The following is a 23,316-nucleotide window of genomic DNA, read 5'->3' as shown; positions in this document are numbered from 1 at the left end:
CACAGCAGCTTTATAGTCGCAATTCAGATGTCAGCCTCAGAGCATTACCCTTTGTTATCAAATTTCCATAGACGACTGGCAGTTCAATTTTTCAGCTCAGCAGAGCTTAATCCAAAGGCACACCTTCTAGGAAGTAAGACTGCAGATTAAGCCCAGAGGAATGTGTAATATTAAGTGCATCGTGTTGGAAAGAAATAACGCCATGCTGAGGAAAAGACCAAAACCAAGCCTGTGATGCCATGCTACAAATAGGCGTGTTTATGAACCTTTTATCGGCCTAGTTTTGCTTCAATCCTCAAATATTCTAAAAAATATAGAAATATAGATATGCAATAGACTGTGCATACAATCCCTAAGTTGTGGAAGGCAGCTAAGAATGATTTCAATGAATGATTGATGCTGTTATTTTTCCTGTTTATTCACTAATTATATCTCCTCAAGCTAAGATCCCTCACACTTTTCTCTTCAAATAATTAGATTTTTCCTCCAACATTTACGAGCCAATCATCTCATTGTTAAAAACTGTTCCTTTCTCCACTGTTGTCAGCTGTCATTTCAATGTCAATATTGCATTTAACTTTTATATTTTGCTTCTTCTGCAAAATTCCCCAGTGGCATTATTTTCTGTAGTATCCTGATGCTGAATGGTTGTGTATGGCTAACGTTGTGAAGTGGTTCTGTTGAACATAGTAACATTGGTTTACTTTGTGAAACGGTGGGGGATAATGTTGTTTAATTGGTTAACATTGTGAAACCGTCTCCCTGAACTCCTACCACACCCTGGTTTTTGCTTCAGCAACTGCCACAGCTGGTGCCCTTCTTGCCCAATGGTACCCATCAGCTGTTTTGGGAGACCCCTGAGCCGGCATTCATTTCCGGCTTGACGGCCTCCTTCACCGCTAGTATCCACCGGCTGGTTCTTCGGTTGATGCCATGACAAGCTCCGATGACCTTCCACAATGGAAGTTTTGACCATGGTCCAGTCAAATTCCATGTCCCCAGCCTCCTCAGGGATGCACAAAAAGCTCTCCCGGAGTTGGAAGTTGAAAACCTCATGGACAGAGAAGTCTCTCTGTGCTCCTTTCTTTACCCGAGTCAAGACATATGGCTCTACTACTGTTAATACTACTACCAACACCTAATGCAGATGGAACCCAAGAGTCTGGTCTGCTCTAGATTTCTGCCTAAACGTCATTTCGGCATTTTTTTTCTCATCACTGTCGTGCTGTGAATTAATTCAAAATTCATTGACTGAAAATCCTGAGGGTGTTCTACTTCTGCTCAATGTGTTAAGTGTCCTGAGATAATGTTTGCTGTGATATGAAACTTTACAAAAAATGTAACTGAATTTAATTGAATTGAATTTATATTGCACCTGACCCTACTTTTTTTGGCCCTCTGAGCCCAGGCCTGGCCACCAGACGCTCACTGGTAGGCACCTCAATCAGATGTGGCTCCAGGAGGCAGCCCCGGTCTCCCTAATCTGGGCGAGGTAACGCAGCCTTTGTTGTGCTGTTCCATCAGGGATCCCTGAATCGGCCTTAAGGGGTGTTCAGACCGAACGCAACCCAAATTTTTCGCACAACCAAATTACATGTAAAGACAGATGCGACCTGCCACATATCCACGCAATTCTGCAATGCGACAGATGCAAATTGTTGAAATATTTCAACTTGACAACTCACAAAACGTTTTGAAATTGCATGTACAAGAATCAGCAGATTTCAATTTCATGATGACTTCACCAACTGCCGTGACACTGTGTTGGCATTTCACCGTTTGGTGCTTGAAATTCTGAATCACAAATGACCCGCCTGATCTCACAAAAATACACAAAATGACCTTCTAACAGCGCATTACGTAGTGTGGGCATATTATTTGACGTAGTTCTGTGAGATCATGTTGAAAACAACTGATTTGTTTAATCTGCGCCGCACATGTAAGACGATGCCTTTTGTTGTAGAATGGAGAAGCAGCACATCATAACAGTATGGGAGGGGCAGCTTCCCTGAGGGAAGCCTTATTGAAGCAGAGCAGAATTTATAGACAGAGCAAAACATCCTGTTTACTCCCTTCAAATCCTTATGGAGGTACATGCAGAATTCATACTCTCAGTCTACGTCTTCTATTTGTGGATGACATTTTATATATAATGCAGGCTTCTAAACAGGATTTAACGGTTTAGAGGTTGTGTGGCAAAGTATTAACATCATCATATGCCAACAAGCACTTCGCACTCAAGAGGAGAAATTCTCGCTAATTGAGGTCAGAAGTGCTCTTTAACCAAACTTTTTAAAATCCTTTTCAGCCCAATTGTCCGCTCCTTTTATCACAGTGTAATGGAGGATGGTCCCCTTGGAGTCCTGTGCTGAAATTAAATGCCTTATAATATGTCAGACCTCTTGTCACTGAGGTGGATGGAAAAACAGCTCACCACGTGTGCTGCTGATATGGGCGGGTGAGGTCTCTGGGCTACTTTATTCATTAAACGGACCTATTATAGCTTCATCTGAGCCGCCTTGGCTACAGCGATCTCATGTCAATGGACTTGTCAATCAGAGTCTCCCCAGGTTCCTGTGATACTTATCTTCGAGGTCCCATGGACATACAGCTGAAAGGTGGAGGAGGAGACTTCCCCTGCCTTCAAATAGCAGCCCGATGGATTTGAAGCAATCACGTTTCTCGATAGTACATTTGCATATAACCAAAGGTATACAAAACAGAAGAGAATATGTGTGCATATCTGTTTGGAGCATGTGGAACGTCCATTAGATGTAGTTTGAAGCGAAAATAAATGAAGCTCTTTCAGGGCGGTTGCCTGTCTCTGTATTATTCTTGCAATATGGAAATTCAGCACTGCTGGTCATGCACTGTTGGTCACACCGACCTCCTTTGGATGAGACCTTATTGTGGTTCACACTGCTCTCACACACAAAGCAATGTCACAAAGACATATACTGTATGTCAGGTGCTGATTTTGTGAAGTCTGTTGTCAAATATTTTGTTTCTATTTATACACGTTTCTTAAGAGACAGGGTTTTCCTGAAAATAGAAACATTGATGAAGGCAGAGGTCCGTGGGGTAGAGCAGCATTTCAGACTGCATGTTAGTGAAATTACTGTACTGTAATTACTGTAACATAGTATGTCAAATGTCACAAGTGTAAGAAAATGTTAAAATGCAATTGACAAGAAAAGACTATTTTTATTTTTTGTTCTTTTTTACTTTCTATCTTTAATTTTATTTTATTTGTATTCTTTATTTTCTTTAATCTTATTATTATTATTATTTTTTCTTCTTTCTTTTCCCCCCTGGGTAATGGGGGCGGGACTAGATAAGCCTCGGCTTCTCCCGCTTTCCCTTTCGGCCATGTGTATTCATGTTTACTGTGTGAGCAAGATGTGTGATGATGACCTAATGTACATGCCCGAAATAAACAAATAAATAAATAAATAAAATTATGAAGAAAATGAAAACACATTTAGTCTGTGCAAATGCAATTACTATGAGATGATGGCACATGCCTTCAAGGCCATCAATGGAACGGCACCCATCTACCTTCAAACACTGGTCAACCCTCATGCCCCGACGTGAGCACTTCGCTCCTCTACTTCAGCTGGCCGGCTGGTACCACCATCGCTGAAATCAAACAAATGTCGCTCAGCAAAGTCCCGACTCTTCTCTGTTCTGGCGCCTCAGTGGTGGAATGAACTCCCGACCAATCTCAGGACAGCAGAGTCATTTGTCATCTTCTGAAACCTGTTCAGACTTCACCTCGACTCTGCATAGCATGACCCACTAACAACCCCCCCCCCCAAAAAAAGCACTTGTTCTTATGTTCTAATCTATAGCACTTTGATCATAGCACTGTTCTTAAGGTAAACTTGCTGAACAGCTACTACTTTACTCAGACGAGGACTTAACACTTGTTTCTATTTTTTCGCTCTTACTTTGTCAGCAATGATATGTTGTGGTTTCTTTCTTTTGACAAATGTACTTATTGTAAGTCGCTTTGGACAAAAGCATCTGCTAAATGCCCTAATGCCCCATGACTACAGAAGCAGAATAATATAGGAGTTCCTAAGCAATAAAATGTGGCTAATATTAACGTTTGCCAAATTATTGTGTAAAAGACTAACTTGACAAATGGTCGGTATCCATCAATCCTTCCTTTTGGACTGGAATACCATGTTGGTCTGATCAATGTGACATATGCCATTTTAAAGTGGAGTTACTCATTTGACTGTGTGGGTAGAGCTATTGAATGTTTGTTCACCGACTTGTCACACCGCGGTGAGGGATGTCCTGTCTTGGGGTTTTTGTCTTGTGAATTTCATGTTTTATTTTGAAAAGTAATTCTCCTCTCGTTTCAGGTCACTTGCCCTTCCTCTTGTGTCACCAGTCTGGCGTCTCCCCTGATTCCCTGATTGTTTCCACCTGTGCTCCCTCCCCTCATGTGTATATAGTCTTTGTCTTCCACTGTCCTCGTTTGCCAGAGTATTTCGTTCATTACGTCGAGTACATCCAGCCTTGATCACAACCTTGTCCACAGTCTTGTTTAGTCCAAAGCTGTGCTCCCTCCCCTCATGTGTATATAGTCTTTGTCCAGAGTATTCCGTTCATTACGTCGAGTACATCCAGCCTTGATCACAGCCTTGTCCACAGTCTTGTTTAGTCCAAAGCTAAGTATTGTCAAGTTTTGTTTTCTGTCTAGTATTCCTCTTAAGAAGAGCGATTTTGTGTTGTAAATTTTGAGTCAGTCTTTTGTTTGCTTAAGTCAGTTTAATTTCATAGCGTTTGCTTTTCCTCCGTTGGAGCGTTTTTTGTTTGTAGATTTTCAGCATAGAGGGAGTAGATACGTTTATAGCCTGTGCACTTTTCCTCGAGTGATTTTTTGTTTGATAAGATTTCATAGATTATAGTTTTCCAAGATCAGAGTAGGTTTCCCTGTTTCCCTGTTTTTTGTTCTTTGATTGAGATCTGTCCTAGTTGTATTGTCCTTTGGACATTTAGAGTTCCACAGCCTGTTGTGTTCTCACTCTGTCTTCAGAGATACTGCAGAAAATAAAACCTGTCATTACTGTTGCCAACCTGCATCTGAGTCCTATTTATCTGCCCCAGTCTGACACAACTGGGTTATTTCTGCCTCCAGAGCAGTTCTGGGAAAATATGTAAAACAGACATCAGATCAGCTGTGCAGGCCCTATGTCATCGGCAATCTTTTTTCTGTGCTACTATTGCCTGAGAGTCTGAAACAGTAGGCCAATAGCAAATTACCATGTAATATATCAGCAATCAAAACAGCAAAACGGTCACTGATCACAATATTTCTGTCCATGTTTTCTCACGTGGGGAAATATCCCCATCTCTCTACAAGGGAAAAAAAGAGAGCAGTTAATTGACATTGACTGTTGTATGTCTGCAGGGCACCAACAGAGCCAAGGCTCCCCTGCAGCCTGAGTGCTGCTCAGAGAGCACAAAGGCAGCTCGATACGAAAAGGCTACCTCGTAGCATGAATACTAATGGAATTGATTTATACCTCCATTTCCTGGAGGGAGAATTGTGGACTTTTATTGCAAATGAGGAGCCAGGACCTTGTGTGTGCTCAACAGCCTGGAGTGGTCGAAAAGCAGCTGCACAGTGCAAATCACAGAGGTCCTGCAGTTCTGTCACAAACGGAACAACTGGGTTTGGTGCCATTATGGTGCTCCAGTGGAGAAGGAGACTGGAAGAAGAGCAACCTAAGCAAGATGTTGGCGGTGTGGGTAAATTTAAATTTCACCTCCAGCAAATGTTGGTGAATGGGCTGGTAAGCTAGATTGGTATCAAAATGTAGGTTGCTATGGCAAAGAAAGCCTTGTCTGTTGTTTTAGTTCTATTCTTTAGCCTGTTACTAAATGTTGTAGCTTGAGAACAGTGAGCCATTTATACCGATTAGAGCTTAATAGCTTAGTCTTGGGCCAATTAGTTGCCATTTAGTAACCATTACCAAGGTAAGTATCCCCCCAACTCCTCAAATACTGAGGTTTTGTCATTTGCCCTATGTTTCCAACTGTGGCGCTTTAGCTACAACTCTAGAGACCATTATGGACTCAGAGACAGCAAGTTTCCACTTGTTGCATGCTAAGCGTTTTGGAAATGTAGCTTTAAATGTATAGTTGACCAAGCAGCGGTATTTGACGAGTTATGATATTGACAAACACAGGATTTTCACCCTGGACACTGCTGTCTGAAACCCAGTCAATGACATCTTACTAACCATTTTAGCTCAGGAGGTAGAGTGGGTTGGCTGGCAACCGCAAGATTGCTAGTTCGATCCCCGGCTCCTCCTAGCTGAGTGCCTGGTGTCCCTGAGCAAGACACCTCACCCTAATTGCTCCTGACGAGCTGGCTGTTGCACTGCGTGGTTGACTCCGCCATTGGTATGTGAATGTGTGCGTGAATGGGTGAATGTCAGTCATTACTGTAAAGCACTTTTTAAAAAGTCATATAAATGAGGACCCCTAATCAAGTACATTTGTTGCCTAATCCTAACCAAGTCATTTCTGTTAGGTAAGTAAACCTTGAGAGAGAGAATGTGTTGGATGTGCACAAATATTTTATATCATGAATTAATTTAAAATATGTTGACACACAATCTTTAAAAAAAACAAACTGTTGAGTATGATACTTGGATAACAGTGATATTATAAAAAACATATTTTTCTTAGCAAGAGAAACAAACTGCTGTGATAGCAATGAGATATTTGCATTGCTTTGATGTCCCTGTCACTGTGACACAATCACAAAGTGTGCTTTTGATAAACCCTCCAATCACGATTTGAACAACACAGTCCATTCTGTTTACAGCCCTTTTCACTTTTATTGAGTAGATGTTGAAATTCCTTCTGAGAATTTTTTTTTTTTAAAGAAAAAATGCACGACAGCCATGTTGGGATGAATAACAGGATTGACTGACAGAAACAGTAACATGTGATATACATTGAAGGTCTTTGCACATATACTTCCTTATCATGCAATGGGATCCATGACTCACATCTAAAGTCAGGAATAATCGCCTTCACAACCACGTCACTACCACGGCTTCAATGTATTGTTATTTTCAGCCTGGTCTACTTCAAATGATGTCCCCACACAATGAATCTACATTGTGAATTCCATTTCAAGGGAAATGTATTTTATCGATATTTGCTCTTGAAGTATGACAAATTAGTTTCAAATGAGACTGCGAGAGTCAGCGTAAGGAGGAGGTTGGGGTGGTGGACGTGTCAAAAAACACAGGGTTTCACCTTTTCACACGTTCAACCCAAGAAGTTTGGTTGTCCAAACATAACCAAGTCCCAAGGAAAATGTTTTTGTTTTCTAACAATGTGTTTTAAATTGTTTCAAACTGTGACCATTTGGAAAAAATATGTTTCTCTGGAAACTTAATTGAGAGTTCAGTTAAGTTGTATGGGAACATAGTTTTGTAGGAGACAGGATTTTTTCATCAAAGGCCCTGCTGCAGTAGGTTACTGTTTGAATGCAGAAACACAAGACGATGAAAAATGATATGAAATCACTTTTTATTCTCAGAGTGTGCGGTGATTCCATTTTTACAGGAAGGTTACAGACTGAAATATCTGTCTAAACGCATGCAGTGAGGCTAACAGGTGGAGCTTTGAAACACAGAGAAGACACAAAACGATTATCAACGACCTTGCCTACATCGCACACCATAAGCATGCATACATTTTGTCAACAGATAGGGGGAGACAGAGAGAGAGAGAGAGAGAGAGAGAGAAGGAGGGAGAAAGGGTGAGAAGATTTCGCAGTACAAAAAGAATGCAACAAATTCTTTTTTTTCAAAATACCAACCACCAGAGGACAGAAACAGGACCGGCTACAGACAAGAAAGTAAGCATCTTCTCAACGCGTACAAAACAGAGAAAGACAGATGCAGGATAGAGAAACATCAGACAGTTTACATTCAAGTCACATCAAAAGGAGTATTTTTTTTTCTTTAAGTGTCGCATTTTTCAGGCAGTTTTTAATCATATTAATGGCTGTATGAATGACACAAATGAGTGGCTTCCAACTAAACACTGAGGTGGACTTCTGACACGGAGTCTACTGGATGACTAAATATTGATTACGCATGACTTGGGCAGGCGGTTTGGGCAGTGATCTAAAAGCCATTGAGAGCGCAATCAATTGGCATTCACAAGGTGACGATAAATGGGTTTGCGATGGCGGTGGAGGCGATGCAAAGGGTGATTTGACTTCAGAGCATGTCCGTTTGGAAAAGACTCACTGGTAGGCTGAGGGACTGCACACATTGGTGATGTTTGCTAAGGTTTTGTGGGCGGGAAAGTCCTATACTTGGGTCGACTGGGCAGTAATCGTAGCTTTTCTGGAATATTCTTGGGCCAAACAAGAGATATGTCATTCATTAAGAAAGGTTGGCGGTCCCTTGTTCAATTTGAGTTGGAGGCTAATTATGCTAAGAGAAGGCTAGCTATGGTTTAAACGTCTATTAAAACTTCCAGCTAAAGTACCTGAGAATTTCAAAATAAATGAGATGCAGTAAATAAATAGAAAGAAACCTCTTGACTAAGCCTACTACTACCAGCACTATTCTTTGGTTTGATTGGACAACTGCTCTGATAATGGATTTGAGTGTTGTTGATGCTTGGTGCCACAACTTTCAGTTGCCAACTATCTGCTAACACACTGGAGTAGGCAGTTTACAAGTACAGTAAAATCACAGGAAGTGCAATAAATGTGCTCTACATGTGACCGTGGAAGTTTTTTTTTAATATATTCAACATGATTACAGAGCTCACAAAACGCTGATAGAAGCTACATTTCCCCTCGTAAATGCCACAGGAATGCACACGTTCAGAATTAGCGTTATCTTATGTTTAGCTAGCTTAATAAAAAGAGCGGCAATGTGGTTTAGAAAACCTGCATTACGCCTACTACGGAGCTACTGTGCTCACGTGAATCACAAAAAAACCCATTTCCTAACAAAATTGTATCACAAGATTATAATGATCTCCACTAATAGCACATATGCTTCCCCTTTAAAACATCATGTGGGATTTTTTTTTTTACTTCTGTACATGGCAGCTAAAATAACTCTCCATTTACTTGGTCAAGTCATTAATATTGAATTCATTCTGGTATATATTTTCAGGCTATAACAACATTAAATTTCATTTTTCGTTACAATGTAGTTGAAGGCTAACGAAGGTGTCGACTTAACTGTAAATATCCACTTTTATGTGTTACCAGTACATGTCTGGTGGAATGTCTGAAATATCTGGAATGTTTTAACAAGACACTGTGGAATGAAGGAGAAGTAGTTCGAAAGAAACCAAGGCATATAATTTCATCCTCAGATGACCCCCTTTAAATTTGTGCCATCACAGGGCAGAAAACCCGTTCTGCTGTATGATCACAGACTTCCAAAAAGCCTTTCATTATTTAATCTAATTTCTTCACATCTTGTCATGTCAGCTTGATTTGGCTTTAGATTATGAACACAAATACTCCTTGTGCTCATAATTCTGTAACATGTGACCATTTGTTTTTTTGAACACCACAAAACAAATTGTCCCACCTTCCCCTCATTCACTTATTTTAATAAATTATGTCTGACTTACGAACGCTTCACTGTCACTATGCCTTTATTTAATGTTGCCTAACAAATTTATGAGCAAGTTTAAACACACAACAATGAAGATTGTCTGTTATTGCTGATTTGGGACTTCGCTCCCATCAGTTTAAGCAACGGAAACAGGGCAACTTCATGTCAAACAATATATTGCACTATTGTCACTGTCTGTTCACATATAGCATGTTCACAACTTTGTTGTGTGAAGATTTTTTTTTTTACAAAAAAATTGATGCAAATGTCAAAAAAATTCAATTAACTGGTCTAAGATTTACACGTCTTCAAACCACAAACATGTACAGCAAGTGAATTTATATTTCAGACACTGTCAATTATGACCCACTGTACATTGTGGAGGAGATGTCAATCGAAAAAAAAAATGGAAAACCAGTTATTGCCTCAAATATCAATGTATTTTGCTTCATCAAAATAACTGAAATGGTATCCAAATATGAACTTTACTTCACAAAAGTTTACTGCATGCTTAGAAAAAGTAAACAAAAAGGACAAAGACAATAAATGTCTGAATTTCTTCACTTTCCAGCTTTACAGGTGAGGCTTTGACTGTACCAGTGCTCATATTACACATTCACAATTAAGCAATTAAAACATGAGAGACAGTTTATGGGGTGAATCCTCACAACGGAGAACTAATAAAAATGTATTTATATACACCGTATGTATCAAATATTAGCAAGAACAGAAAAGGAAAATTCAATCAAATTTCTGATATGATTTGGATAATTTCTTAAAAGTTAAAAATATGGCTTATACTCTTAGTCATCTTGTTATGTCATATTTCACTCATATATAGTTCTCTTTTTTTATAACCCGATGCTATTTACAAACAAAAAGGATGGATGATGGGTGATATCTGATTTTGTTCTAAGTGTCGAAACATTTAAAACATGGCATACATTTTGCTTTGAATCACTAGATCTGTGTAGGTGTTACATACTCTTAAAATAGCTTTATCAAGAAAGATAATCTGTACGAGAGATTCATAAGTGCATACCACCATCAGAGATCAGCTATATTTAAATTGAGAGCAAAGTCATGCCATGTCACTCTATTCCAAGACACTTAGAAGTCGGGTGGAAGGGGTGGGTGGGCGGATCAAAGTGTGACTGCAGGTTTGGGGCGGGGCAGCTTGATTACGGCAGTAGTCTCGGTTAGATGAACGTTGTAGGAAGTTAATCATATTTCACCTAAAACACTTGTTACTTCTTATTGAACATATCCATGAGTGGGGTCGGGATGAATTTCATGACCGTATCCACAATGCTCTCCTCTTCCTCCTCGTCGCCGCAGCCTTTGGGAACCGCTTGCTTGGGACGGGTGAGGCTGCCCTCGGAGGCCTGCTCCATAGCAGCCGCTGCCTCGGCTTCCTTCTCTTCCTTCTTCTTGATGCCATACTGTGCAGGAAAGACAAAGAAAGAGAGATGGGCAACAAGTTCCAACCTGATGGGATTTATTTCTGTAGGAGTGATATGTTTAAAGACACTACAGGTCAATAGGGTAAAATATTTTATAGAAAAAAAAATGACCACGAAACTTCCCCAGTTGATTAATTCAATTAAGACCATTGTTTTTTTTGAAAATGTGCAATTTGCAAAATACTACAGGTGAAAAATAACTAATAGATATCTCCATGAATCATACTTGAAGACAATTCTTTTTTGTAAGACAAGATTTTTGAGATGTTATGTTGAAATATGAGGCAATATACAGTATTATATCACTGGCGCTTATGTCTATATTAGGTTTGTCTCATCTGTTGTCTTTTGTTTTGTTTTTATCTTGTTGTATGTGTTGTTTGTATTATGGACCTCCCAGTGGGTGAGTCTGAAATAAAGCTTCAATCAATCAATCAATCAATCAATCAATCAATCAATCAATCAATCAATCAATCAATCAATATCTAATGCTTTGGTTAATTTTGGAGAACCCTACAGACACAAATAAAGTGCAATGAAATAAACACCTAAATATTTATTTTGGACGTTTTTGCTCCACTAGTCTGAAGCACAATATGTTGTGGAAGCAAAATAACTGGAGCATCTCATACCGATTCTAAAGGGTGTCTTTATCAGACCTCAATGAGCACCGACCAACCGTTGGTACTTGACAAGTTGGATTGCCTTCTGCCTAATTAGACGTTCACAAGTAAACTAGCAATCTTCTCATTTTACTCTCAGCAAGAATGCAAATAAGTGTATTTCCCAAAATGGTTCCTTCAGAACATTGGCAGTCCCAGTATATGCAGTATATAATACCCAGTAACTGTGAAATTGCCGCTTTTATTTCATTTTTTTAAGCCCAAAGCGACATTCAAATGCCACTTAACTTTTCCATTGGTCAGCCCCCTAACCCTGCAAGCTGTAGACATGTCCCATCCATCTTTTTAATTTTTGCCTGAAGAATCTGTGGCCATCACTGTTATGCCATACTTACATTCCCCATTTCAGTGAGAACCTTTGTAAATTGCAGAAGTGAAGCACCATAATAAAACTGTCATTTCCTAGCACATTAAGCTCCATTTGATGTCTATGTTTAGAATAAGGTTGCAGGAATAACTTCTCCTCTGGCTTCAACAGTAAGCAGGAGAATCTTTTCATTGGAATACTGTGACTGAAAAATAGATGTGTGAGGTGTAACATGATCATCTCATGCATTTGAGGTAAATTGGTTGAAAATGATTGGTACTTTTGCAAAGTAATTCATATTTCTTCATTTGCATGAATTAGCATGAGGCTGCGTTCTTATTAAGTGTATGTGCACTGTAGCTTGTGGCTCCTGCATGAACAGCAGTTGAGATGCAACAGAGGAGCCGAAGATACATTTGGGTTCCGTGCTTGCTTGGTCTAATTTGACCTTCCTGGATGTTTTATGTCCCAATTATAGGCAGAGCCAGTGTAATGCCAGACTTCAATTAAATCAAGAGTGTGTTTAGAGGAGAAAGAGCACAAGATTGCGATTTAAAAACAAAGAATGAACATCAACAGCTGGGAAATCTGGTTCAGCAGCACCTTGATTGTCACGTTCTTGTGCAATTCAAGTCAGCTTTCCTTCTTTCTTCAATCATCAGTGAATGTAAAACAAAAAAAATGAATATAGGCAATGCAAATTGTTCTTCATTCACTGGTGACAGTTTAAAATGTTGCACTTGTACTTTGCTGTGATTTTCTTTTCAGGCATATGTCAGCCATCTGTCCAACACATTCTCCTTGACAGCTGTGCGAGCTCCACATGCTGATGAAGACCTTGCTATGCAGGTGAAAACTATGCAAACAGCTAGTGAGTGAACCTTGAAATTAGAGAAAAATTACAATTTTCTTTCAGGCACCTTACATGCTTAGATAAATGGACATTTTTAACATGATGTTCATAACACGGAAACTATGACGACCAGCCAAACTCGATCTGCTGAGGAAGACCATGGGGTCATTCCGTGTCATTTCATCAAATGCCTCCCACCTGACCATCTTAGAATGTCCTGAAAAAAATTGAGTACAAAGACACACTTGTTAATAGGACAAATCCAAAATATTAGGTCTCTACTGTCAACAATTTTCTCATGAAACGTCATTGAATGAAGGGTAGTTTACATACATTTACATTTAGGTCATTTAGCAGACGCTTTTGTCCAAAGCGACTTACAATAAGTACATTTGTCAAAAGAAGGAAACAAGGAAACCACAACGTATCATTGCTGATAAAGTTTAGACGGTTTTTGGCATCATACTCTGAAAAGCCATTTTTAAACGGCATTATCTGGAAAACTATCTCACCTGTGGCCTTCAAAATTTCTACAGTGTATATCTGTTACTAATAGCCTCCAGACATGAAATATCAGGGGTGTAGCTCAATGATAACCTAGTATGGTAGGTACTTAAAATGAGGCTTGTTGAAATAAAGTAGTACATTTGAAGAGTGGCTGAGCTCCCAATTTTACAGATAAAAGACTTCTATCACTTCTGCCTATATCTCTGGTGTTAGCTTAAACATTCTACAAAATATGGTCTCTCTTAGATTATTAGTTTCACAGATAGTAAGGCTCAAAAATGGAAGTTAACACATCTTTGCCCAACACGTATCAGGTCCAAACTTACTTTTTTTGAAAGATCATATTCTTGTTAAAATCATATTAAAAAATTAGGAGGGTGTTTTGCCTCATTTTGTCGCAGTGATTTTTTAAAAATCCTGATATTGGTGGGGTTTTGTGGCTGGTTTTGGTACTGCATGTCCTAATAGCCTACCAGTAAACATCACAGGAGGGCAATTCAAATGTGTTTTTTACCATTTACCAAAGACTTACATGTGCCTAAATGCTACTGATAAATTTAGCCTAACGAAAACATTCAAATGTAGCACAGTTGTCGTTACAGAGGCAATAAGTCCTTGAATGTGAGTTAAACATGGTGAAAGCAGCTTTTAATGTCTTAAACCATGAACAAAAATAGCATAATATTGAAGACTGTACATTTTGTCATACTTTAAGTATATAAATACCACAACCAAATCAAATAATAATCTTAATTTGAGCATAAGATTTTACATTACAGTACAAAAGTCTCCAAAGTTTGATATTGAATAACAGTTTGTCTCTATGCTCACTGTGAGGGATCACACATTTTTCATCTTGTAGATCCAATTCCTTTGTCACATTCATTAATTTGGCAGTCAGTTTAGAAATTGTCTAATGTACATCTCTGCTCTGTTGTGCTCATCTTTTTTGATGGCATACATGCGCCCAGTTTCTGTAGAGGGAACGTCAAATCTTGCAATTCTATGCTGCAGTGGGACATTGCACATCTTCTCTTCTTGGCCAGTAGAAACTCTTGGCAGGGCCATGTGGGTGCATGAACTGAACCAGTACATCTTCATCTTGATCCGAAACATCTCTGATACTTCCTATCCACCATTTCTGATCATAACTCACATATTGTCTCATAGTGAGCATAGAGACAAACTGTTATTCAATATCAAACTTTGGAGACTTTTGTACTGTAATGTAAAATCTTATGCTCAAATTAAGATTATTATTTGATTTGGTTGTGTAATTTATATACTTAAAGTATGACAAAATGTACAGTCTTCAATAGTATGCTATATTTGTTCATAAGACATTAAAAGCTGCTTTCAGCATGTTCAACTCACATTCAAGGACTTATTGCCTCTGTAACTACAACTGTGCTACATTTTAATGTTTTCATGAGGCTAAATTTATCAGTAGCATTTAGTCACATGTAAGTCTTTTGTAAATGGTAAAAAACACATTTGAATTGCCCTGCTGTGATGTTTACTTGTAGGATAATAAGACATGCAGTACCAAAAACGGCCACAAAAACCCCACCAATATCAGGATTTTAAAAAATCACTGCGACAAATTGAGGCAAAACACCCTCCCAATTTTTAAATATGATTTTAACAAGAATATGATCTTTCAAAAAAAGTAAGTTTGGACCTGATACTTGTCAGTTTTTTGGAATATGACTCTGAAGTTGGGCAAAGATGTGTTTACTTCCATTTTTGAGCCTTAATATCTGTGAAACTAATAATCTAAGAGAAACCATATTTTGTAGAATGTTTAAGCTAACACCAGAGATAGAGGCAGAAGTGATAGAAGTCTTTTATCTGCAAAAATGGGAGCTCAGCCACTCTTCAAATGTACTACTTTATTTCAAAAAGCCTAATCTTAAGTACCTACCATACTAGGTTATCATTGAGCTACACCCCTAATATTCCATGTCTGGAGGCTATTAGTAACATATATACTCTGTAAAAATTTTGAAGGCCACAGGTGAGATAGTTTTCCAGATATTGCTGTTTAAAAATGGCTTTTCAGAGCATGATGCAAAAAACCGTCTAAACTACCCTTCATTCAATGATGTTTCATGAGAAAACTATTGACAGTAGAGACCTAATATTTTGGATTTGTCCTATTAACAAGTATGTCTTTGTACTTGAATTTTTTCAGGACATTCTGAGATGGTCAGGTGGGAAGATTTTCAGAAATTTGATGAAATGACACGGAATGACCCCATGTGAAATTACCTGAAGTTCTAGAAAGCGACTAAAAAGAACATGTGGTGAGGTTGTTTTATCAACTACTATTTTAAAGATAAAGAATGTCACATGACGCTACTTTAACATTACTGAGTGACCATTTTATAATTTTACCGTATTTTACAATGTTAACTTGTATGTCAAGATACTATACAACAGCCCTTGAATCATTAGAATCCGAATCACCAAACACACTTCTGCCCAAGCAGCAAAATATCTGACAAAGTCCCATGGGAGTTTAGAAAACAGTCACAAAATGGAAATTTACTGATTCGTGTCCATGGACACAATTTTTCAATTGTTTCGTGTTGCTTAGCACATGTTTTAAAGTTATGTATTTCATTTGTATTTTCACGGTTTCACTTTGTTCATGTCTGCATCAGGTTTTTTTTTCTCTGTCAGTTGTGATGACAATACAGAACTAAAATAAAAAGTTTGGTTTAGGTAGCAAAACTGCTTAGTTAGATAACGCACTGTTGCGGTTGCGTAGGCATCACAGGTACTGCCCTCAAATGGTTCGAGTCTTATCTGTCCGATAGGAGTTTCGCTGTTCACTTGGGAGAGTTTTCCTCTACCGCTGCCCCTCTCACCTGTGGAGTCCCTCAAGGCTCTATTTTGGGCCCTATCCTGTTTTTACAGTATTTGTTGCCCCTGGGATCCATCTTAGCGAAACACAACATTTCTTTCCACTGTTTTGCTGACGATGTACAAATCTATATCCCTTTAAAATCCAAGAGTAAGGATACATTGCAGCCATTGCTTGATTGCTTATCTGATATAAAAACTTGGATGGACATAAATCTTCTCAACCTTAACGAAAACAAAACTGAGATTATTATGTTTGGGCAAAATGTTCATGATTTTTCTGCTGCACTCATGTCAAGAACCTTGGAGTAACACTAGATAGTGCTTTTAAATTTGACAGGCAGGTTAGCTCTGTTGTCAAAACGAGTTTCTTCCAGCTTCGACTCTTAGCCAAGATTAAGGCCTATCTTCCTCCCAAAGACCTAGAGAGAGTGATCCATGCCTTTATTTCTTCACGGCTGGATTACTGTAATTCTCTGTATGTTGGTGTCGACCAGACGTTGCTCCGTCGCCTGCAGCTTGTGCAAAATGCTGCCGCTCGTCTCCTGACTGGAAAAAGAAAGCGTGAGCACATTACACCAGTCTTGGCTTCGCTACACTGGCTCCCTGTCCGCTTCAGGATTGATTTTAAACTTTTGTTATTTGTTTTTAAAGCTTTAAATGGACTGGCACCGCTATACTTATCTGAACTTTTACACTGTCACACTCCAGCCAGAGCACTGAGGTCAGCAGATCAACTGCTCCTGAAAGTCCCCAGGACCAGAGTTAAAACCAGAGGGGACCGAGCCTTTGCGGCGGCTGCCCCGAGGCTCTGGAATAGCTTGCCTTGGCATATTAGATCAGCCCAGACCCTAGAGGTTTTTAAGTCCCTATTGAAGACCCACCTGTTCTCCATGGCTTTTAATTCAGGCTGAGCATGACACCCATCTACTGTATTTTATGTATATTTTTATTTATTTATTTTTATTATTCTCATTGTATTGTATTGTATTGTTTTACTGAACTATACAGCACTTTGGTCGACCATTGGTCATGTAAAATGTGCTCTATAAATAAAGTTTGAGTTGAGTTGAGTTGAGGAAAACTGACACAAACGCGCAACTTGAAAACAACACTTGGGACACAGCGTCAATCACCGGTCTTGTGGTTAAAAGTCCTATTTTATTGGACCCATCCACCTCCCAAACCACCCACCATCCACCCTTCTCAATATGTAGTACTACATCACTAGCTCTGGCCTAACATGGTCATTTTGATGTGTTTAATGTGTGTGTGTGCACCATGAAAAAGGATCCTAATTGAATTTCTATTGGCATTGTTTTCATGCCGAGAGATACAAAAAAATATAATTTGTGTCCCGAAACCAATAGACTGCATTTAGTGACTAGCTGAAAACCCACCATGACACTTGGCTGGAAATCCATCCTGGTCAGGGCGTCATATAGTGGTACTAAACCTGACCGCTTAGGTGTCTTCAGACATAAGGCACCCTTCACCCCCTCAGAGCAACGGTCGTAGTATTAAGAGCGATAGCAAAATATTGAAAATTCAATATCTGCCATGAGACTGGGTTGAAATATGAGGAGTATGTTGCACAATGACAACAACTTGAAACAAACAGATATGGACATGATCAATGTCAGCCTAAAACTGCCTCCTTCATGAATCACATGGATAGTGGATGATTTTAAAATAATATGAAACAAGTATCTGGTTCGCATTCGTTTTGCTGTAACGGTAGAGGATCTGTGTTCACCGTTACCTTGAGTATAGGTTGTGCATGGGTGTGCCTCGTTCAAGTAAAATCAATACAGTTACACACAATGCAGGGGAAAAGGCTGCGTAGCACAGGAAGGTCAACAGGCTGAGTGATGGCTGATCTTGAGGCAGAGATGTGGAAAATGAGCTGGACTCCTTCTTGACCTCTTTGCTGTTCTGCCAGGCGCACATTAATGTCATTCTGGAGCACTAAATATCTTGGAGGACTACCAGTGTCCATTTCCACAGTGATATGAAGATATGCACGGAGGCGGTATGAGCATCTCTGTGGGTGTTTTTAGAGCAATGCACTACGGTAGTTGAGGAGACAATGAAGCAACAACGTATGCAATATTGAGACGATTCAACCTTTTGATTGCCGTTCATTAAAGTATGGATCCAGCTCAATAATGTCCTCTGTTGATCCATGAGCCTGGTCCACTTGATGCAGTCTGTGTGAGGCATCAAAACTAACTGTGAGAATATTATTTGTACACACATCATGTAGCATCATTAAAGAAGGTAACACCTGCACACTGCTTCATGCCACCGTTTATTGACAGTTGAATCAACATCAGGTCGAAACTTGCCCTACCAACTATGAAAACACGGACGTGAGCCATTAATTACTGTGAATAAATGTGAGGAGAGTTGCGAAGGCATTTTTCAATGCCGCTATTCCCCGCCAAAAATCTGCAGGTGGGTGATAAAGTAGGAACACAGGTGAGAGGGTTGTCCTTGATATAGTCTCCAAATATCAACAATAGTCGTCATTACGCAAACCTCAACTCTATGTATGGGCTTCGGATCTTACGATTGGCGTGCCTCTCTACACTGTAATGACAACTTACCTCAGATGTCACGTAGATGATGACATAATACAACATTGCTAATGTGACGACTGTGAGGATGTGAGTGATAGCATTCAATCATACCTCATATTAAAAAACACCGTAATATTTCACTTAACACTGAATTTGAAGGATTAATCCTGCAGCCAGGAAACCCCTTTGTGGTTCATCCCCACCAGCTAATAAGATGTTGCTTTCTGATCCTTGGTCTTAGAGTGCAAATTGTCTTTCTCGAGAATAAAACATCAGCAGTAAATGCCAAACCAGGTCCTGCCAGAACACTTATGTCAAGCCGAGACGACATCGATCAGCAGGAGGCTAAGCAAATAAAAACGTCGGCGGAAGAAAGAGCAGCGATAATGTCTAATACACCGACTCATCTAATCTTGGCATATTTATGGCTACAATAACAGCAGACCAGCTAACTTATTCCCACATCTTGTTTTACCCTTATACATATTCATACTCAATTTTCGACTTTAATATTCAGTCTACAGCAGTATAACATGCACTGTTCTCTTCTGCAAATGATTGACTTTATTAAGTTGTATTCCAACGTGGAGAGGTTTATCATTTATTAACCTTTTAGAAGAACTTCTATAAAATCCTCATTTAAAACTTGACACCTTTGCACAAGACTTGAGCAGGGGATCCATACGTGTTAGTTCAACACCTGAGAAATGTTTTCTCCTGACTTTGTAAGAAAGAAAAACATTGATGTGATTGGTTGATATCTCCTTCTCTGCCACTCTGTTTGTTCTCTCACAATCTGTCTCAGTCGGTCTCTCTCTCAAAGGCCTGCATCAGTAGAAGGAAAGACAGTCACGCTTAGTCAGTCCCTCGCCATTCGCAACAATCAAACACTTTCCTAAGATATTCTACCATATCGCTCCGTCTCCCTCCTCACTATTCACAGTTGTCATATTCACAAAGCGTGTTCAAGTCAAATATTCAATGAAATCTTAAAAATGCCAAGAGGAATATCTGATTGCAAGCTGCAGATGCTTTCAGGCATCACTTCACATTTTATAACAGATGAATTAAGTAGTAACTGTGAATTTATCAAAGACATCTTGGCGTGTTTATAGACCTGACTAATCTGCAACGGTTTAAAGCCAACTAAATAGGAGAATGATTGATGGGGTAGGGTTATTACAACTTTCTGAATGAATCATACAGTCCAAGCAACTCCTAGACTCCTACCCATTAAATTCATATGCAATAACTATATACTTTATTGTTCTATTGCTGGAAATATGTACTTATGCAAGTATATTTGCTTATGTATTGAGTAGTGTGTAAGGGGTAGGAATAAATAAGCTTGTGCTTCTTCCTACTCCTTTTCGGATATGTAATTTATTTTATTTAATTTAGTTTTGATTGCTTCAACTATTTTGTTTTGTTTGTTTTGTATTACTCACATTCTAAATAAAACCTTCATGCATTCATCCAATGTAATTCCTTCGCATAATGTTGTTACGCTTCCTATGTAACATCTTACAAGAAAGTACGCTAAGGGCGGTTATTTATTTACACTAGTTACATTATTTGTATACGTAATTGTTTTAACACCACCATTTCACTATTAATAAACGTTGACATTCAGTGTAGCTATATTGAGGTATTTCTTTTACATCCAATGGAACGTTATCAGCCAATAGAATTGGCTTTATGGAATGAAAACAAAAACAGGTTTAGGCAACACAACTACCTAGCTACTACAAAGTTGTCTTCCTGTATTCATGTCGGTGACCAACGGTGTGAATGGTGGTAACAGCCAGGTTGGCCTCTGATAATGCGCATTAATACAGTTGATGACATAATGTTGTTTTACCTTATCTCTGATGCCCTGTCGGATGTTTTCTCTCTCTGCCTCCATTTTTGCATATTTGGCCTTCCTCTCCTCCTCCTGTTGCCTCAGTGCCTCTTGCCTTTCTTCCTCTTTTTTCGCAGCATCAGGATCCTTCTCCTCCTCCCCACCAAGCATCTTGCCCATGTCTTTGGTGGCCCCTGTTGTTAGTCATGATAGAGAGAGAGGGAGAGAGAGAGAGCGAGAGAGAAAAGTGAAAAATTAACCAAATGTCAAGCAGGATTCTTCTAACGCCCGACACCGGCAATTCAAAGTAAATCACATAATAGCTCAGCCATCGGCTGTTGCTAAGCATTCTGTGTGCACAGTGGTAGATCTAAGATTTGGATAATTCAAGAGACATTCCTTTGTTTTTCAATTCCTCTTTCAGGCCAGTGAGAGAGAAGCACGATCGGCGCCCAACTGAACCAAAGACCATGAGCCAAATGTGACAATAGATGGAACAAGAGGTGAGAGCCACGACCATGAGCCCGAGATAAGAAACTGCAATGAATTATTAGTGATTCTCTTGATTGCCTTTGTGCCGCTCACGCTTTGCTATCTCCGACAGGAATTTACATCCTCATGCAAAGCGTCCACTTGGACTATGGGTCAAGGCCTGCCAACAAAAGGCTTTGAGTGCTGTTGAAAGCGCCATAATAAACATCCACTGGGGTTCACTGTACTACTGATCCCATCTGCTGTCTGCACTCGTTAGATATGCTCAACAAGAGATCAAGCAAACATATATTTAGTATTATATCCTATTTTTTTCAATGATGATAAAAGAGTCTAGAAATATGCAAAAATGGAATTATGATTAAATCCTCTTTCTTGATGAAGACTTGTTCATTAAAAATCCACAGTATGATGTCTATGTGTTGCATGTGGTGTATTCCTACGGGTAACAAATGACATGCTGTATCCGGGAATAAGTATGTCCTTGTAGTGATGTGGAGAGTAAAGCCTCGGTTTTACTTTCTGCAAGGAAGAACATATGGACATGAGCTGACGGATTTGTTCGTGTTTCTTATACTCTATGTGTGTTTCTCCTCACGGCAAAGCCACATTCTCAAAGTTCTCCATTTTCACTGCTCATCTGTGTTTTTACAAAATGTTGAATCTGCCCAGATGGGCAAAAGAAAATTCTAAATCACACTTCAGGGTATGAAGGACGTGCTTCTGTTTAGCTGCGTAACCTTAACCATAGGTAGGCCTAATGTGCCACAACCTAATGATAACCATACTGTTTGTATGTGTGCACAGATGTTGCTGGTGTGTCTGCATTGTCTCATTTCATTGTGTCAAAATGTCGTACTCATACAACTAAACTGCCTTCTCAATAAAGATTGATGACTGCATTCTCAATAACATTTCTGAATTGATGTCACAGTTTTCAGCACCTAGTTAACGTTCTAATTTCAATCAAAACAAAAATGCATCAAAATGATTTGAGGTTTAGATAACACATCATGGTTGAGTATGTTTTCCCCATTACTTAAGTTACAGATGTAAATTAAAATGAGTCATCGCTGACTTATTTTACTTTGCTCAAATGCTCAGACTAATCATGAGTGTCGTCCAGCGTGTTGAGCTGCTCCCGCAGTGCTTTTCAACATTACTTTACACGGTGCTCTGGTTGTGTGCTCTCGCCCCAGAGGCATTAGCTCTTCTTTCCAGCTCAGTGGCTGGGATTCAGCCGGTGCTCAAACAGCGGCCCGAGCAACCCTTGAACCAGCAACTCTCACTCTGCTCACTTCTGACTTGCAGGAAATACATTTTAATGAGAACTGGACCTCCTGGACCACACCAGGCATATTTGAAACACGGCTGGCTCTCTCTCCCTGCCCTGAGTCCTGCACACTTCCCTTCACTAACCGTGCCCTGATTGTCTGCCCGGCTGCTACGCTGAGCCTCACACGCTCTCCGGAGGAACAACTCAAAGACACAGCCATCTGCTTCCGCCATGAACATTGATGAGACAGCGGTGACCTTGAGGTTCTTGGCTGCTGTTCTCACTTGCTGTGTTGCAGACCCGGGACAAGCCCCAGTCCTTAGTGATAGGGAGCAGGGTGACTGCTAATTAATAAAGAGACATGTTGGCTCCTGAGTGTGCAGACGACTTGACATGTTGGCATGTTAATAAGGCCTTACATTCATCGTCTCCAGGCTTTTTTATGTCAGTGTGACATGTGTAAAATATACAGTTAGATGATACACATGTTCACCTACTGTAAATAAGTGATGATGAAAGTCTAAACCAAGTGTTTTCACATTAAGTTATATTCATGTTGAGTTGAATCACAAATGGTGGCCTCATATCATCAGTCTCATCTAGTATCAATCTCATGTTTGTGTTCTCATCATAAAAGCAGAACCTTGTCTAGTTAGTTTTGTTGCAGTATCATTCATAAAGAATATTTCTTTATCTTGTGAAACCAAACTGCTGAATTGGTCTGTCAACTTCCTCTCTGACTCTGTGGCTGGTAGGTTGAGGAGATTTCCTAAAACTTGCATGCATAGCAATAATACAGAAAATCAGAAG

The 23,316-nt window shown here is 39.5% G+C and overlaps 1 protein-coding gene across 2 annotated transcripts in view; it reads right to left on the bottom strand.

Annotated features, from left to right (window-relative positions):
- Positions 1-9,980: 9,980 nt before the first annotated feature.
- The window catches only part of LOC311014051 (complexin-1-like), a 55,475-nt gene continuing 42,139 nt past the window's right edge, over positions 9,981-23,316 (bottom strand). For both annotated transcript variants that reach the window (XM_084010409.1, XM_084010410.1), the window contains exons 3-4: positions 20,757-20,932; positions 9,981-11,074 (exon numbers count right to left, since the gene is read on the bottom strand). In XM_084010409.1, coding sequence (XP_083866535.1) covers positions 10,880-11,074; positions 20,757-20,932 — 371 coding nt within the window. In that variant the 3' untranslated portion in view covers positions 9,981-10,879. The remainder of the gene's footprint in view (positions 11,075-20,756; positions 20,933-23,316) is intronic.

The sequence above is a fragment of the Eutrigla gurnardus genome, assembly GCF_963514095.1.
Source record: "Eutrigla gurnardus genome assembly, chromosome: 5".
Taxonomy (NCBI): Eukaryota; Metazoa; Chordata; class Actinopteri; order Perciformes; family Triglidae; genus Eutrigla; species Eutrigla gurnardus.
The sequence above is the reverse complement of the archived record's forward strand: the minus strand, read 5'-3'. Positions and strand labels throughout refer to the sequence as shown.